The sequence below is a fragment of the Lagopus leucura genome, unplaced genomic scaffold, assembly GCF_019238085.1.
Source record: "Lagopus leucura isolate 7727_CA_CO unplaced genomic scaffold, USGS_WTPT01 Super-Scaffold_100024, whole genome shotgun sequence".
In the NCBI taxonomy this organism is placed as follows: domain Eukaryota; kingdom Metazoa; phylum Chordata; class Aves; order Galliformes; family Phasianidae; genus Lagopus; species Lagopus leucura.
This window is the reverse complement of record NW_024962276.1, coordinates 7,303,973-7,321,669: the sequence shown is the minus strand read 5'-3', so window position 1 is coordinate 7,321,669 and position 17,697 is coordinate 7,303,973. Positions and strand designations below refer to the sequence as shown.

General features: G+C 40.0%; 1 protein-coding gene across 3 annotated transcripts in view; it reads right to left on the bottom strand.

Moving 5' to 3' along the window:
- Nucleotides 1–17,697, bottom strand: part of MED13 (mediator complex subunit 13) — a 48,013-nt gene that overhangs the window by 16,777 nt on the left and 13,539 nt on the right. The window contains exons 4-10 of one of the 3 annotated variants that reach the window (XM_042879588.1): nucleotides 8,010–8,155; nucleotides 7,511–7,561; nucleotides 6,732–6,929; nucleotides 5,644–5,838; nucleotides 4,928–5,090; nucleotides 4,521–4,631; nucleotides 2,827–3,525 (exon numbers count right to left, since the gene is read on the bottom strand). In XM_042879588.1, coding sequence (XP_042735522.1) covers nucleotides 2,827–3,525; nucleotides 4,521–4,631; nucleotides 4,928–5,090; nucleotides 5,644–5,838; nucleotides 6,732–6,929; nucleotides 7,511–7,561; nucleotides 8,010–8,155 — 1,563 coding nt within the window. The remainder of the gene's footprint in view (nucleotides 1–2,826; nucleotides 3,526–4,520; nucleotides 4,632–4,927; nucleotides 5,091–5,643; nucleotides 5,839–6,731; nucleotides 6,930–7,510; nucleotides 7,562–8,009; nucleotides 8,156–17,697) is intronic. The other 2 variants (XM_042879587.1, XM_042879589.1) reach the window with 2 other exon arrangements.

Sequence of the window (17,697 nt, the reverse complement as noted above, 5' to 3'; positions counted from 1 at the left end):
GATATGCCTCTCTATCTTCTACTTTATACATCACAGTGCACAGGAGGTACCATGAGAGGAAGATATTTCCTCAACAAGGCAATCATTCCAGCAGTGTCACACCATCACAGCTGTACAATTTCTTCTTGCTCAGAGACCCTCTTCATCCCAAACTGACACAGAACAGCAAGTAAGAAGTATTCACAGGGATTTCACACATGAAATCAAAAGGCATTTTCCAAGAATGAAGATTACAGGTACTTTGAGTCCAAACACAGGTTCCAGCCCATCTATTCTTCACTTGCTTAAGCCACCAGTTAGAAGGAAATGCTACCCCATAGGAAACTAATGTCCCTCACAGTTAGCAGGGCTTGGTTTTGACTGCCTACATACTATCTGGAGATCAGAATAAGGCTTACGTTTCTCCTTGAGGAGACCAGAAAGCAAGAAAAGTGTTACAGAACAATTCAAACCCGTAGACCTTGAGATTTTGTATAGAAAGATACACAGTTATTCCTGAAGAATTTCCTCACTGCCTTGTATATCCCTGTCAACTTAAGTAGTCTGCAAAAGGACACAGTGGCAGTTTTACTCTGTCAAGCCTTCCTAGAAATAAGCTTTCCAAAGAAACATCTCACAGCCAACAACATCAAATCCATCTATGCTGGTCGTGGCAACAGCCCCAGTAAAATCTTCAACATCACCATTACCCCCAGCCAACAGTGCTGTGAGCGTGGCTTCATGTCAAGAACCATTGGCATTTATGTATGGAGTAGCACTCAGAGCTGAGAATTTCATCTTCTATAAATCCCACAGAAGGAAGAGATGGAAGACAGCTTTCTAGGAACAAGGAATTCAACACCAAGAAAAGTACACAGCAAAAGTGAGCAGCAGCTTCCAGTATTTTCTGACAAGCAGAGGAAAAGAAATTAATGGTAAAATACTCCAGGAGAAAATACACACACACACACACACACACACACACACACACACACACACACTTAATAAATTGTTAAACTACAGACCATGCAAGGAAAGATCATTTCTTGAACAGAAAAAGGAAAATACTTAAGTTAAGCATGTCTTTGGCTGACTGGAATTAATTTGGGGTGAAAAATGCTAAAATCCTATAAATTCACATCTTGAAAAAGCTGGGAAAAAAAAAAATAAACCTAGCTAATGTGAATTCTTAACAGTTAGAAGATACGGCTTAGAACACGTGTATGACAACAGACCAACAGCTACAGCAAACATATCTCTCCTCACAGCTTCCCTATGCAGCAAATGCAACACGACTGCTCTCTGTAGCTTTCCACTGCCAGCAGTGAAACAGAACAACCACATCAATTTTCAGCCTCGCAAGGAGCTGCTTCAGCTCTATCACAAATTAAGCACACCGTGTCCTGGGGGTGGAAGGGAACTCAATTTGGTATCGGTCACGCTGAGATTCTCCTTTCACCTGAACAAAAACACAATTCTGGATCAAAATAATCAACGGCAATTGAGTTGGCAGAGGCAATTCTTGGTGCACTCGCAACAAATTATTTTGGCCACTGATCAGACCCCTAAACCAAAGTTTGTCACGTCTGTGCCTACGACTGCATCAGTACAGTTTACACAACTATTCACAGCACTATCAGCACCTGTTGCTTCCCATTACCACCCCTATCCTGCAGCATTCCCACTTCAAACTACGCCTTCACCAGGAACTGAGGTAAGAGGGATGGTGAGAAGAATTTCTTAAGCGGTTTGACAGCAAAGGAGGCAACACAGAGGCAAGAGGCTTGGGGGGGGGGTTCTGCCAAGCTGTTTTTTGTTGTTGCTGTTGGCTTTTGTTTGTTTTTAATTGTTGTCAGTGGTTGTTTTAGGGGTTTTTTTGGTGTTTTTTTTTTTTGCTTTAACTGGGAGAGAAAACCCAAGTTGATTCATTCTGCAGCAAAACAAAACTCACACAGCTACACTCCTGCTTTGATGGAATCAATACAAGCTTTAACACTAAAAACACTATTGTTGTTTTTCCTCAACTGCCTCTAAACTTCACAGTTTATCAACACTTAGACAATAAACCACCACAATATCAGCTTAAGCAAAAATAAAAAGAATTCAAAGATCCCAGACACATTTCCTGTAGCTTCAGGCCTGTGGTTTTAAGACGGAACCAGCATGACTCTCAATTTAAACACGCTTCATTTAATGAATGGGGGTTTTCCATCTGATCTGAGGCCCAAAACAGTAAGAGCAGACAACATTGGTCACTTTTTCCATTTGAATGATAACCTGAAGCCCTTAAACCTGTTAAACAACAAACCCAAGTCACAGCAAGAACATGTTATATAGAATCATAGAATGTTATATTTGTTACATACTCCTGAGAAATTTCTGGTATTAGGAAGTAGTTGTCATCCATATTAGAGTTAATGTCTTCCAGGAAAGCAGATTAGCTTCTCCACTGTTCTCAGTCATTTAAATAACCAGCTTTCAAAATTAAAGAATAAAGACAAGAGCAGAACTGTTTGGGACCGTGAGTCTCAATTTGGCTACAGATTAATCTTTGAGCAGAAACATAATATTCATTATCATCTGCTAATTCAGAGTTCTAACGAGGAAAAGCTGGAAAGTCTTACTACATATTTGACTGTGCTTTGTGCCCACATCTCACAAATATTACATCCTTATGGACAGACAGCACTGAAAACAAGGCTCATTCAGCAATGCTGCTCAAGCTGATGAGAGCAACATTATGCTTTAGTGTCAAGTTTGTTTACTAGGAGAAACCACTGCCTTTGGCCTTTCACTTTCTCACTTTCTCACTTTCTCACATTAGTACAGTAACTAAGTATTACTTACTCTGTAACTGACGTTACGTTCTCCTGTCCAGCAGGTATTACTGGATCATCTCTCAACTTATCATTTGGAAGCTGAGGTGGTAAGAATTCCATATCCTTTTTCTTTGGAACTTTGTAATACTTCCAAGTAGTATCAGCTTCATCTTCCTCCAAGTTCACTGCAGTACCAATATACATCGTAGGCTCTATAACTTCAGGGAATTGAGCTGGAAAAGGCTGAGACAAGCCATCGAGTCTGTCTTCCATTGCTTTTGCGGGAACCAAGGGATCTGGCGTTGGCATCTGGTAGAAATGTTGACTCTGAGGAGTAGAAGGAGCTTTAGTTACCCCTTCATCAACTACATCACATGGGTGAGGACTAAGTGGTGGTGGCTGAGGTGAATTTGCCATTTCAGCATTATGCATCTCAGCATTATGCATCTGAGGAGTCTTTACTACATCATTAGTTCGGATATTTGAAAATCTCACTTGACTGTCTGGTGCAGTCATCACAAGCCTCTGACTTGCTGAATCTGCCTCCATGGCAACATCATCACTGATAGATACACGATGATGAAAAGGAGTCAAAGGGCGTTTTTGTGGTTTATCCCCTTTGTCTTGCTTCTCATTTGTCTTGTGCTTTGGAGCTGCTTGCTGTTGCTGGCCCACAGGTGGTGCCTGCCCCTGTTGACCTGAATTCCTTGGTTTGAGATTTTTGTGCCTGCAGAATTAACATAGGGGAAAAGACTTCACGTTAATCTTTCAAATGTGCCTATCATGGCTTTTTCACTAGGTGAGAACTGGCTTCTAAATCATTAAAAATGTGATTATAGAAATCTAAAACCGATACCACTTTGAAATGAAGCTGCCTCTGACCATAGCTTAATTTGAATGACTCGAGTATCACTGCAATATCTCAGAATACCAACTTAAAAAATGGGAAAAGCTGTCCTATGAGTCCAACGTGCACACAATCCTCAAAGGCAGTTCTAAAATATCATCTTCCACTAACAGAAATAGATAGTTATATGAACAAAACGTTGCTTTTAACTTCCACCAACACTGCTAAATCAATAGAAAAAAGCTAAGAATTAGCAAGTGACTTCTTGGATTCAACCAACAGTGTTATGCAAGCCCCTGTGTTAAGGAGTTAGAAGTCAAGCTGTCAGTCCCACAAAAGCTACAAAATATTTTGCACCTTTTGCAGCTATTTACCCCTGAGAAAGGTTTCATGCCTCCACTGCATTAATGCAGATAAATTGTTTCTTTCCTCCCCAGCCCCCCTCCCCCAGTATAAATGCACTTGAGATTAAGCATTTCAACTTCCAGTTCAAGAGACCAACTTTCAGGATGATCTATCAGAACGAGTGACACAAAACAACAAAGCCTAGAATTAAGCATGTAGGATTATGCTACTGAACCGCAGGGCCTGGGTACTCTCTGCCAGTCTTCCATTAGTAAAGTCACAAAATACACAGCTCACATTGAAACCAGAAAGCTAAAACGTATTTCAGTAAAGGAGAAAAATGCATTTCTTTCAACACGCTACACCCTCCAGACATGAATTCTGAATATTCTAATACTCAATTTGCAAGGTAATAACGGTAACAATTTAAATCAGAACAGTTTTGAGCCTATGCAACACTTCAGTCACCTGAACATTCTACAAGAGTGAAACTTTGGTGAAATAAGCTGTGAGTCTGCCGAGTACCATACCTTGAACAATTGCAATTTGTCCTCTGTGTGGCTTCAACAAAATCCCAGGATGCTACCTTGTCAGCTGTCTCCTCATCACACAAGCTGTTTGATGTAGCCGAATATTTCCGCCTATGATTCAGTATGGGAGAGATATTTGAGATCAGCACATATTACCCTCTGTCAAGCCTCAAGAACAGTTTTGCGACACAGGATTGAAAAGAAATTATAAATAACCATTTATGGACACATTAAACTTGAGAGATAAGCAATCCACTAGCTAGGAACAAATTAACTCCTTTAAAACGTGTTATAACAAGAAGAAAAACACATTCTACTAGCAGTCACAGCATATTTACCAGAGCTACCTTCTACAACACACACAAAATATCACATTTCCCTCTGTATCACAAAGGGAGAGTACATACTTGTTCTGAGTTCTGTTCATATTGCATTCTTGCCAAACTCTGTCCACCACCTGATTGGCCAGTTTTCTAGGTATTTTGCCACCATGATGGCTAGTACTGTCAGAGATAAATCCATCAGAAACTGAAGAAAACTTCACCCACTTCTGGGCAGACTGAGCATCAACTGAAAAGCAGTCACAAAGGAAAGAGTTTTAGCCAATGAAGTGATATGCTCACAACCACTATTCAATTCAACCAGCTCTGGAACATCAGGTAAAATAAGCATGTTCTTCAATTATAGGCAATCAAAACAGACAGAAAGTTTAAGTATAGCAAGAAAAGAAAAAAAAAAAAAAAAAAAAAAAAAACCAAAACCCAAACCCACAACCCCCCACCACAAACTGCTCACACATCCCTCTTCTGAAAAGAAACAAAAAAAAAGCCACACTGTTTACAAAGCTGTCTGAAACTACTGCTAAGTCTTACCTGCTTTGACTTAACATTTACTGTTCACACGCAGCCTATTGGAATCTCAACTACAAAGAAACGTCCGAGGACTGTGAAAAGGCTGAATGCCATCTTGCCAATTTCTGAGCTACACAACAATGGTTATAAAACTGCTCCAAAATGCTTGGATACACACCACACACACAGAGAAGGAAAGTAATAGACTACACAGCATCAGGTACAAGAGCTTGATCTAAAGAAACGTCCACACGAACCGAGTTGCATTGTACCTGTTTGAACTTCCTCGGGGGATGTTGGAGGAGTCAGAGTGACTGAGGACATGGCAGGATCTCTTGTGGAAGCAGGCACTTGGTGGACACCCAAGCAAGTAGTTGAACAGTGAGACGTCCCAGCAGTGCTGGGAGCAGGGATGTCTGTTTGGGGAACCAGGACGAAGCACGCTGGATACACCATTCGCACACCAGCTAAGAAGGAAAAGAAAGCAGGCCTATTTTACAGCTGTTCACCAACAACTTACATTTAAAATAGCCAACAAAGGATCACCTTACCAGTTGCTCTTAAATGTACCAACCTTGCACAGTCTATCATCATTACTTTATGCTTTGCTTTATTATATGGAAGATTTTGGTGAGTGAATAAAAAAGGTTTATTTTGTATAGCCAGAGACAGCCCTGTCACATGCAGCCAACTACTTGTGTTCATCTTTTTTTTTCATTTATAAAGAAAACTGAAGACAACATTTTTTAAGTATAATATAAAACTGACAAGATTCCTATCCCCATCAACATAACAGTCTCCAGCTACCACTGCAATACAAGTTTTTAGCACATATTACAGAGAAATGATTACATTTGTTGGCAAATCAAAGGTCAACAGCCCACCGCAGACAAACAAACTACTGTGTCCCAGGAGCTTACACTTTAGGAACAGCAGCAGATAAATGCAGTGCTTGAGTACATTAAGTTCTTTAGGATTGTGGTTTTGAAGAAATCCCTGAAAGGCACGTCTGTTCTGTTTGAATTTGCACAGATTCCGAAAAAGCACAACGTGCTTTTGATGCATCTCAGATGCCAACAGTGATAGTCCAGTGGTTTGTTTGTTTTGGGGTTTTTTTGTTTTGTTTATAATATAAAATCAATTGTTTCGCTTCTAAGGGCACAAACTGAAACTCCTCACCAACCAGGTCTGCAGAACCCAATTTAAGTAACCATTCATTTTAGACAGGCCTGAGAATAAACTAGAAGAGCAGAATGGTCACAAAAAGTTGCAAAAGAACAAAAGCTCTGAATGCAAACGTGACCCCACTTCAAACCTAACCTGTTAATTTCAGTAATTAAAAGGTAGTGAGAGGACATACCAACAAGGACTTCAACAGCAGCTAAAGAATCATCCTCCCAATCCATATCTTCTTGTTTTTCCTCAGACCCCTCCTTCAAGTTCGAAGTGACAGGATAGAATTGTTTCCATTCACCAATAAGCTTTTTGGTAGATGAATCAGAGAGCTTGAATGACTGCCCTGTGAGCGTGCCATTTAATCCAAAGGGACTTAGAATAACTAAAAAGATAAACAGAAATAAATTAGATTGTATCTAACCAAAATTTGCACTTGCCCATTAAAACAGCATTAGTGTTATTTCAGCCACACCAAATTAACAACTTACCACTGGCAAGTCAGAATGCAACCTGATCACATTTTACTACATGGCACAAGTTGTAGGCAATGTGTATGCAGTTAAATGTACATGTACTGTAAGAATCAAGTTACCACAATTACAAATTAATCTGTTTAAACAAGCAGCAATCAAGTTTTGATCTTGACCAGCAAAGACTCTGCAATACACAGGTGGGATAAAGAGGACCATCTCAAATTCTGGCAGAGTTAAGGTGTTTCCCCATCCTTTTGTTCTGCTGGGTACTGTAACAACAATGCCACATGTGTAGAAGGAAGTAATCTGTTTCATGTTTAGTCTTGTCCATATTAGGAAAGCACAGCTGCTGTTAAATTGCATTCAAAGAAAGCAAGTTTGGACAATGAGCATTAATAAACAAGGGCAGCACGTGGTCATGCAGGAGAAGTGATTTCTGTAGCCAACATAAGTGTGTCTAACACAGGGAATGATCAAACAGCCCACTAACCAGACTCAGGCCCCATCACTCCTTTGTCTTCGAGAGCATAGCCTGCATCTGCTGGTGGAACCAAAGGAATTTACAGGCAAGGGAGAGCCAAATAAAAAGGGGGAAGGGGAGTGAATAGATTACTTAAGTCAGGGCAGAAATGGACTCTTAAAATAAGAGTCGAGGAACGTAGCTGGGGGTTACAAAGCATGTTGAGAACACTGTTGAAAAAGCTAAATATTCGAGTCACCAATAGGACAGCGCTTGGAAATTAAATTTACTGTGCCATAAATCACTTTATTGGGCAACATGCCAGAAGAGGAATATGGAAATCATCCACCTGCAGAAGATCTGAGATAGACCAAATACTTAACCAGCTATGTCAATACAGCGGACGTTTGAGTAGAACACAGCATGTAACATCCCTGCTCCCACTCCCAGCCTCTATCAGAAATCCTCACTCTGAACAACTCAAAGGACTGATTTATTTCAGCAGACATTAGTGATAAGGAAAACCTACCTTGAAAAGGGCTGTTAGACTGCTGGGCGAGGGTGAGGTGTTCTTCACTAAGCAGATACACAGGTTGATGCTGACTGATCTCCACACTGGTGCAAACATTACTATCCCCGTGTAAGAAGAAGGTGAATGAGCAGGACAAGTGCTCGCTGGGGAGAGGAAAAAGACAAATCCTAAGTATATATATCTTAAAACAATAGGTTGATAAGTTTTTTCGCTAATTTGAAAGAATGTCATTCCAGAAGTCTTAATTAGCACAAAAAAAAAACCCAAACCATTCTATCTGAATAACAAGGAAATGCTAAATACACATTCCTTGAAGTACTTACAAAGTATTTCAGTTTAAAGATAAAACCAGAGATCAATCAGGAGGGTTGATCAAACAGGAGATGCTAAGTCTTCAGTCTCTTTAGATTGAGACCTCACATTTTGATTTCTGGAAGAAATTTAAACTCTGCTTTTTGCAAATCAATTAAAAGTAAACTCTGACAATATTTGTATAGTGTATTTATTTAAAAGCTGCAAATGTATTTCTGAACATTCATTAATTTTAATGAGGTCGTATCTAGTCCTCTTGCCACAGATTCAGTCAGCAGAATTTATATTTTAACATTTATATATATTTTAATTAAACTTCAGGCAAAGATTTGGAAGGAAAGAAAAGCAGAACCCAGTGAGCAAACTGCAGAAATAGTGCATCTAAGTGTACAGTTACATATGAAAAAAAAAAATCACATATATATATATATATATATATGTATATATGTGACAATTTGAGTTCTATAGCTATAAGTTATCTCAAGTGTGTGACAGACCAATAGATGCTCATAGGAAGACAGGTGTTAGAAGCAAGATGCTGTTCACCTAGGACATCAGATTACGGCCAACATTTCAGCAATAGAAGGATGAAAGTCAAGGAGAAGCTTAAAAAATCCTTCATAAACTACTGATCAGAAAATAAATCTCTCTCTTTAAGGAGGGCAGCATCAAGCACCTGCTCAGTCTCAGGAAAAGAAAAGATACAGGTCAAGGGAAACAGACTAAATGAAGCGAGTCAAAATAGCAGATGGCAGTGCGTTTTTGCAAGGTCAAACAGAAAGGCACTTCACAAACATACCCTAAAAAGACTGTATGAATGCAACATCACCTTTTGCCCCAAAAATAAAATTAGATTCTGTCGATTGAATAAAAAAAGTCCCCAGGTCATAGAAGAACTGAAGTATCCCTATTAAAATAAAACCTGCCCAGGCATGGTTACCAGATACACGAGTGTCACTGCCAAGGCATTTCCTCCAGCAGGAGGTAGATGGTAAGAGACTGAACTGTGTGGGGAAAAATATTTCTGAAACTGGCACAGCCTGTTCTATGTCACCAGAGATAAATTGGTTTACTGATCCACACCCCAAAGAGCAGCCACCAGGATGGGCACTGCAACAAGACCACTGCTGTAGTGTAAAATACACGACTCTGACCATCAACAAATTAAATTTAGGGACCCAAAGCTCTTCAAGGATGAGAAAACCCACAAAGTGGTTGAGGAGGAAGAGCAAGTGAAGCACAGGGCTTTTTTTATATTACAGTAACTGAAAGCTGCAGGCCATGAAGTGAACCAACAGAAACCTCTATGGGAGTTCACCTTGACTGCACCACGACCATTTTCAAGGTGCATCAAACCTGTGACAGTATGCCGAGCTGCCCTTCAATTTTATTTCTTTTATTTTTAAAGAACAAAAAGAGCCAGGATCCAGACATACAAGTGACTTATCACTATTCATTGACAACTACTTAGCATAATTGCTTCAGTAATCCAGCTCAGGACAACCTACTCCCTGCACATGAAAAGCTGCCCAGGAATCCCAATAAAGATAGTTGACAAAATCCTGTGGTGTTGGAGCTCAGCATCATCTTGATGACTTCAAGTTCAAGCCAATCCACACGGTTATCAAACACCACCGAATTCCTATATAGAAATCTCATTAAACTTTAATCCTTATGCAAATAGTTGAAGACTCATCTTGTCCAATTGGATTCTACTTTCAAAATATTGGGTGGTTTAAACTGAAATAGCGGATAGTGTTGTTGGTCCCAAGTGACAGATACCACTTCAGAAGCTTAGCATACATGAGGAAGAGTTAAAAATAAAAGCACATATTCTTTAAATACACTTTAAATGGGATTAAGCTATGTCTCTAGTTAGCTCTACATTACTACACAGATAAAGGGCAGACATCTGTACTATTATCTGAGAGAATTCAGATAAACCAAGACAAAGAGAAGCATCAGCATGATAACAGAAGCACATCAATTCATTATGCTGCAAAACCATACCTAAATAGAAGCAAAAAGTCAAGGTCATCATGCAAAAGCCACATAAAACAAACCAAGAATTTTTTACATAGTAAAAGAAAAAAAAAAAAAGGCATTCCTCCCCACATTCAGCAGGTGGGAAGTTTCCATCAAAATTTCATTAGTAAGACAGTAGCCATTGTTGTTACCAACATCATTCAAACTGCTTCGGCATGAAAGCTGCAAGCAAGCTGTTTCTATGGCAGGAAAGCAGACCCACTGTGCTACAACTGATTCTTGCAAACCTGAACATCAATCTGTAACCCTGAATTAGTGAATAGTCTGAACATGAAATAAAAGCTATGCACATCACCTTAGATATTTGCCTCCGTATCTGCAGCGATGTTGTTTCATGCACAACAGAATAGAACTGCTACATAGTAGAAATACAGCAAAACTCTGCTCCTTAAACACGAGCTGAGGGAAAGATTTCCACATGGTATCTCCTGAAAACACGGATCTTCTTATCTAAAGCTTAAAGTGAAGGGTAGAACCAACTCTTCACGTACTCAAACACCGCATTTTTGTCCTAACTAGTCACGCTCCGAAACCCTTTCTTCACATGTAACATCATTGGCACCGTGATATTACACAGCTGCAGGAAATACTGGTGCTTGTAAAAAAAGTCACAAGCAATACAATAATAAAGCCAGAAACACACTGAAGCTCTTTGTAAGGAGGTGGAGAAGTGGTGGTAGGAAACATAGAACCAGAGTTCTAAGTGACCAGCAGTCCCCACGTACTCCATTTTACAGACTAGCAAGATACTGCAAGCATGCTTGCTTTTTGTTAAGGTTTTTAACACCTTTGCACATTCTCCAGTTCTCTGCATTTCCAGAGATTCATTGCTGCCTCAACCTCAGCTCCAGAGTGCTCTCCTCAAACCCTTCCAAAAGCTATTAAAAAGATCCTGCTATTTCTCTAAATTCCTCTCCTGTTCTCAATGATTCACACTGCAGCCAAAAATCCTAATCAAACAAAAAAAGCACAGTAATTAGCAAGTCCACTTAATTGGTCAAAAAGCATTTCACTTAAGGGTAAATAGGCAAATTGCCTTTACAATTTAGTCAAGCATACAAGAACAGTGAGAAAATTGGTGGTTTCCTGCCCATCAATACAGAGTTCAGCCTACGCTTCTATTTGCAGACTTGTTCGTTTCTTTAAGCAGCTCAAAAGATCATTAGATAACCTGTGCAGAGCATCTCACGACTGCAATACAAAGAACACCTGTAGCACAGTGCTCAGAACTGACTGTACGTGGCAGAGGGCAGTCCTTGAGGAGCAGACAGACATCCCCTCCCAGCACCAGAAGCTTGTCTTAAAGCTCCTGTTCACAGCCCACTCACTTTCTGTTAGTTTTTCACTATGATCGTGCCTTGCCACATGTGCACATGTAAGAGTAGTGCACAGAATTTTAAATAAAGTTCTGAAAACAAACCCATAATTCTGCCCAAATACCTCATCACCTTGCCCCACCCTGAACAGCGAGTTAATTTCAGGGAAGTCCTAACCATGAATTGTTAATAGTTATCATCCAGTATTGGTAACTGGTCACTGAATTATAAAACGTCATCAGAATGAGCATTCCTGATGAATGGAAAAAAATAAAATCCTTCAGAGGTGGAAGATTATGTGAAAAGCAGCTGAAATTCATATGGACAATTTCAATAAATTTCCACTTCCACCTTTGTAAGAAAAGTGGAAGGAAAAGAGGGGAAAGCACACAAAGGAAGTGCATATACATGCTTCTGCATCTCCATTAGCAAATATGAATGCATCTCCTTGATAAAAAGATAACTGGGTCTGAATTTTTCCCCCTCCCCTCCTGTAGTTGCATATCTTCAAAATGCCTCACACACATCAGCTGCACCAGAACTTCCCTAATCCACACTTCAGTGGATTACATCAAGTCAGCACTGTGCTGAAAGGTAAGGAGACTGCAACAACATCAACAGCAATGAGAAAGTCTCCAATTAAAAAAAAGAAAGAAAGAAAACCTACAGCAAATTTGACATTAAATTCCAGAAAGCATCCAAACGTTTCCACTGGAAGTGTGGCTGCTTTTGTTTTTGTAACTACCACCACTTTTCTTCCTAGATTGCCTTTCTAAATTATTTCAGAGCTGAACCAAGTAGCTGACCATGCCAGTGTGCTTCCAGCCTACCAAAATACCTACCATATTCTCACTATGTATTTTTCTACTCCCATTTTGTAGATCAGGAAAATGGACACTGCAAAGCTAAAATCACCCTCCCAGAACTAATGACTTACACAATTACTTTTCAGTTGGGAGGAACAGTTCATTCAGGAGCACAAACACACCAGATAGAGTTAATATCCTATTAATATGCTTCACTGTTTCTGTTATGTTTGCTAGAAATCAGTATGTAGTGGCCAACAATCCAAAACTTCAGGCTGTTTTGACCACAAATCATTGCACTGTGACTGGCTGACAACGGCCCACAGCAGCCACTGCCCAGGGAACTCCCAGCCAATGCATTCTATCTGCCTAAATGAAAGCATCTCCCAACAGTTATTCCTCATCACAGCCAACCAGGGGTGGTATGTTATTTAAATAAACTTCAGCATCAAGAAGTTTCTATTTAAAAGATAACAGTTGCTTTCTGTAGTGAATTAAGTAACCAAATACTTCTGAAAGAAAATCCTTGCATGCTCAGTTATTCGGTTCTTGGTTAGCCTGTTGCCTGTTTTTGTTGGAGCTTTTGGGTTCGTTTGCTGTTGTGTTTTTCCCTCTTTAACTTCATTGGAAAACAACACTGCAGCAACCAGGGTAGAACAGAAAACAAAACAAATGCCAAAGAGCAAGTCTGGGGGAATGGCGTACCGGAGCACAGGCTCAACCTGCACTACCACTGCACTCTGATCTCTGCTCTGCCTTCTGTTATCCATCAGGCAGCACTTCAGGCTTTTCATGGTGGAGAAGGAGCAAAGCTGCTGAGCCACCTGAGGATGTCTGGGCTCACTGAACACAACAGGAGCTACTCCCTCACCACAGCCCACCTACCACCCTGCCTTTGGAAGTGCTTGCTCAGAATAGTTCTTGGGGACTATATCCATCTTCCACAAATAACCCGTAATGCACTGATGCAGAGCAGCCTCCCGTGCTGCCACATTCACACCTTCACTGCTATTTTAAGTGTGGAGTCTTCAATTCCTGCTCACCATGCCATAATCCTAAATTAGGAGACTCCAAAACCTTCATTCAGACTAGAAAGGAACAGGAAATTAAATATGCATTTGCTGTAATAAGCAAAATACGAATGTAATTAAAATACTAAAATTAGGTTGTTCTATTAAATCAGCATTAAAAAACAAAAAACATGAAAAATATGTGGTGGTTGTGGGTTTTTGCTTTGTTTTATAATTGAAGAAATGGAAAAAAACCCCGTAAGTCTGCCTACCTGTCCATCTCAATTATGGAACACTCTAGGAGCTTTCTTTGTTGTCTTTCTGTTGTTGTTTTATTTTGGGGGGTTATTTTTGCTTGTTTGTTTAAATGCTGGGGGGTGAGGGACACAGAGGATAAGTTCTCCAGGAAGAACATGCTAACATACATACTCATTGTCACAGAAAGTCGTGCTGCTATGTCAGAGCTGGAATCATCATTAATCAAGTTCACAAACATGCCTCTCTTGCCCTTGGCTACAAGTTTCCCCATAACATCAGGGTTTGCATCAGCCCCTATCGCAGGGTCTGCACTTCAAGCAGACACAATGGCACTAATATCCCCAATGTGAAAGCTCAAGGAACTCTAAACAAATGCACATCTACATTTTTCTAGCAAGTTACATATTCTGTTTCTTAACATGAAGTAATAGCATCTCAAAACACAGATGCTTCTCCAACTACTGACACAAAGATGGCACAGCACACATCTTGCTAAGCATCTCCCAGTAACTCCCTATGGTCATGAAGGTAAATATAGCAGAAAGTTGATTTTGATGATAACACAAAGCAAAAAACGTAGCTAATAGCTAAGCAGAAAAACTTCCAGCTCAAAGCACATCATTAATGACTACTGTCAAAGGCTCTCCAAAATATTTTTCACATAGCTAAGGACATTCTGATGTTAGCTAGAAGTTAAGGTAGATCAATTTGTTTATTCCATAAACCAGCCATGTGATCTACAACAAATACTAATGTAGGAAGTAACTCATCACAGAATAAGTCATAGCCACCCTAAAGACTTCTACATTTAGTTATTAATTACATTATTAATGAGCTGAGCTTCACCCCTGTAAAAAGGGTTGAAACAAAAAAACTATTTTTTTATACACAAATAAAATCATAGAAGCAAAGCTGATCTTTCAGAATGCAAGAGGAACTTTAGATATGTATATGCACATAACACATATGCATATTTCTCCTGGTAGAACAATTGTAAGTAATATTTAGAAAGAAAATACCTGGTTTGTGCTCCAGAACTTAGATGAGACTAACAAAGCTGTTACCTTACATTTCAGCATCCCTGCATTATTCAGGATGCATATCTCAATTATCTCAACTCGTGCTTCACAAGGAAATATATATGTGCTATAAAGAATATAGAATTTATTTGCAAAACAGAACAACCAGATTTTACACTATTTCAAAGCAACAGCTTTCAGTGAGTTGCTCAGCCCCATTCCGAAACCTTTAGAGACCATCTTGTTAAGCCAGATTTTTCCAAGCTGAAAACTGAAATGCATTATAAAATTTTCATTTGACAAAATCTGATATATCTGTATGGCTTTTGTATTACCTTACTGCTCAGTGAACAAATACATAGGAATTTATTGTTGAAAGCTAAAAACTGAGAGCCACATTGCCACCAGTTTTTCGTGATGAGCCAAACTAGCATTGTAACTTAAGCCAAATAAGAGAAAACTGCTTTCTGATGTAAAGTGCTAAATTTGTCTGCTTGTAGTCTCTGTAGCAACCCAATATTCCAAAGAGACAATCATGTGATCAATGCTCTCAGCTCCTGCTGTTTATCCTGCACTGTCCTACTTACAGCAGCTCTCAATTCCAGCTGTCTACAGTAAAAGGAAAAACATCACCTGCTCTCCTGCCGGTACACGATGCCAGAACAGCCTCATTAGAGCTGTTGTAAAAAAAATGTTGACTTTGTTTGATTTGAAGATTAACATAGGGAAGAAATTTACACTGCAGAAAGATTGAGCAGACTTAAAAGATGGCAGAAAATACTCCAGTAGTAGCAGCAAAGAAGAGCCACTTCATTTCAGGTATTAAGGTTTCAAGTTAAACATACAGAAGTGAAGGTAACCCACAACTACAGGTTATTGTATTTTATAGTTATAACTGTTACTATGTACAGTTAATTCTCAAGTATGAACAAGATCTGAGTTTTAGCACTCAGAAATGCTGCTCCTGAAAAGAATTATTATTAACAGTAATTTGGAGCATCCTCCTTGAGGAAGCAAGAAGAGCTATTTCACTGCTACTGAAAGAAGTCCCCGCAGAAAACAGGGAAGACACCAAAGAGGGGAACGTGGCAGGAACCTGGGCTGCAGCACTTCATTCCCTTTGTCCTAAGGGCAGCCAAGGCCAGACAATAGCCAGTCGCTTTGAGTAACTGCTGTTACGTTATCAGCACTCCCGAAGAAGGCAGCAATTGCTACGTCCCAGTTAAAAAACTGCCCCTCTGCACAAGCCATGGGCATTTGGGACTGCACAGCTGCCAACACACTCATGAAAGATGCCCACTGTGGCTGGTTTTACCTTTTCCTCTTGGTAAGACAAGGCAGAGGAAAAAAGCACGTGTGTGTGTGTACATACACGTATACATACACAAGACATAGACACACACACAAACACACACGAGGAATATTTCTCAGCAGTCATTTCCCTTGAAGCTCTGCACTTGCATTATATAATCCCTCACCCAGGCTAAGGTCGAACAGCACAACTTGTGAAACTTGTGCAGCAAGTTTTATTTTGTAAGCTATGATAAGCTTATCGCTTGTGTTTTTCCAAGTGGTGGGAGTGTTGTGTTTGTGGGTTTTTCTTCCCCCCCCCACATGAACAGATCAACTTGTTTACTATTTAAAAGGAATCCCACCAAATCAGTATTGCTCAATTATTTGCTTACTGGTGTTCCAATTATGTTAAAATTTAGCAAGTTTTACTTATTACCTAAAAAACTGCAGCAGATGAGCTCCACATGGGCCCTTCATACTTTTCAGTAGGAGTGTCAGATTTAATCTTCATTAAGGAATTTTGCCTGGAATAGCATTTACTCTGACAAGTTTCCTAATAATATTTATGCTAGGTATATGCCACTATTTTATCATCCAGCTGGCAGGAGGAAAAGCCTCATCCAAAGGCTGGTATTTCAGCAGTCCAACCAGAAAAGGCAGAGCTGGATGCAGCAGATCCCAGACCCTCTCTCATATTCTTAAAGTGTGGAGTTTTGAATAAAACATACACAGCTATTTCTGAACGTGACAGTAACAGCACAACAGGTTGGAAAGGAGAAAAGAGAAAGATGTGTTTATTAGTCAAACTTTGTAATTTAATATGTGGTCACCTTAAAGGTAGATTACAAGAGCTCAGTAAGTTATTGAGAAAGGATGTGACAAACACTGCAGCAATTTTTTCCCCATTTGGTTACAACTAGGGCTATTAACAAAACCTTCTCTTCAGTCTTTTATCCTACTGTTATCCCTGTAACTCCCATCACCCATTCTTGAACGTTTTGGAAATTGCTTCCTTACATATTAAGAGCAACAAAGAAAAAAGAAAGAAAAACCAAAAAAGCAATCGCCATACAGAGCCACTTTACGGAGCGGGCCGCTCCATTCCCCTGTCTCTATAAACAGCAGTGGAACCAACACGCTCAAAAACCTCCAACAGTTTCCTCAGGCATGGCAATCGTGACTTGCACTGGCAGATCCAATTTCACCAAATACACGACTGTCTCACTTTTCCCAGCGCTGGTTTTAGACTGGGGGGAAGCAGGGGGAGGAGGGAAGAGCAGCTCGTGGCGATTGCCTTGCAGCCCCGTCAACCTGCAGCCTGGGACCCGTAATGCAAACATTTGACTTTTTTGCTTTACCAGAATTTTTTTCTTTTTCTTTTTTTTTTCCCCCATCCCACCACAACCTGCAAGTCACAGCCTGGGACACTGGGCAACAAAACCTCAAAATTCAGGTGGGACCCATCATATGAGGGGAAAAAAAACAGCTCTATCTGTACCTGGTTCAAAGAGAAATAAAGTGAGGAAGTGGGACGAGGGTTCTACACAGCCAGCTCTAGCTCCAGCATACTGAAATCAGCCAGTCACCTTTGCAGCCAAGAGCATCAACTATTCAGTCTCTAATCA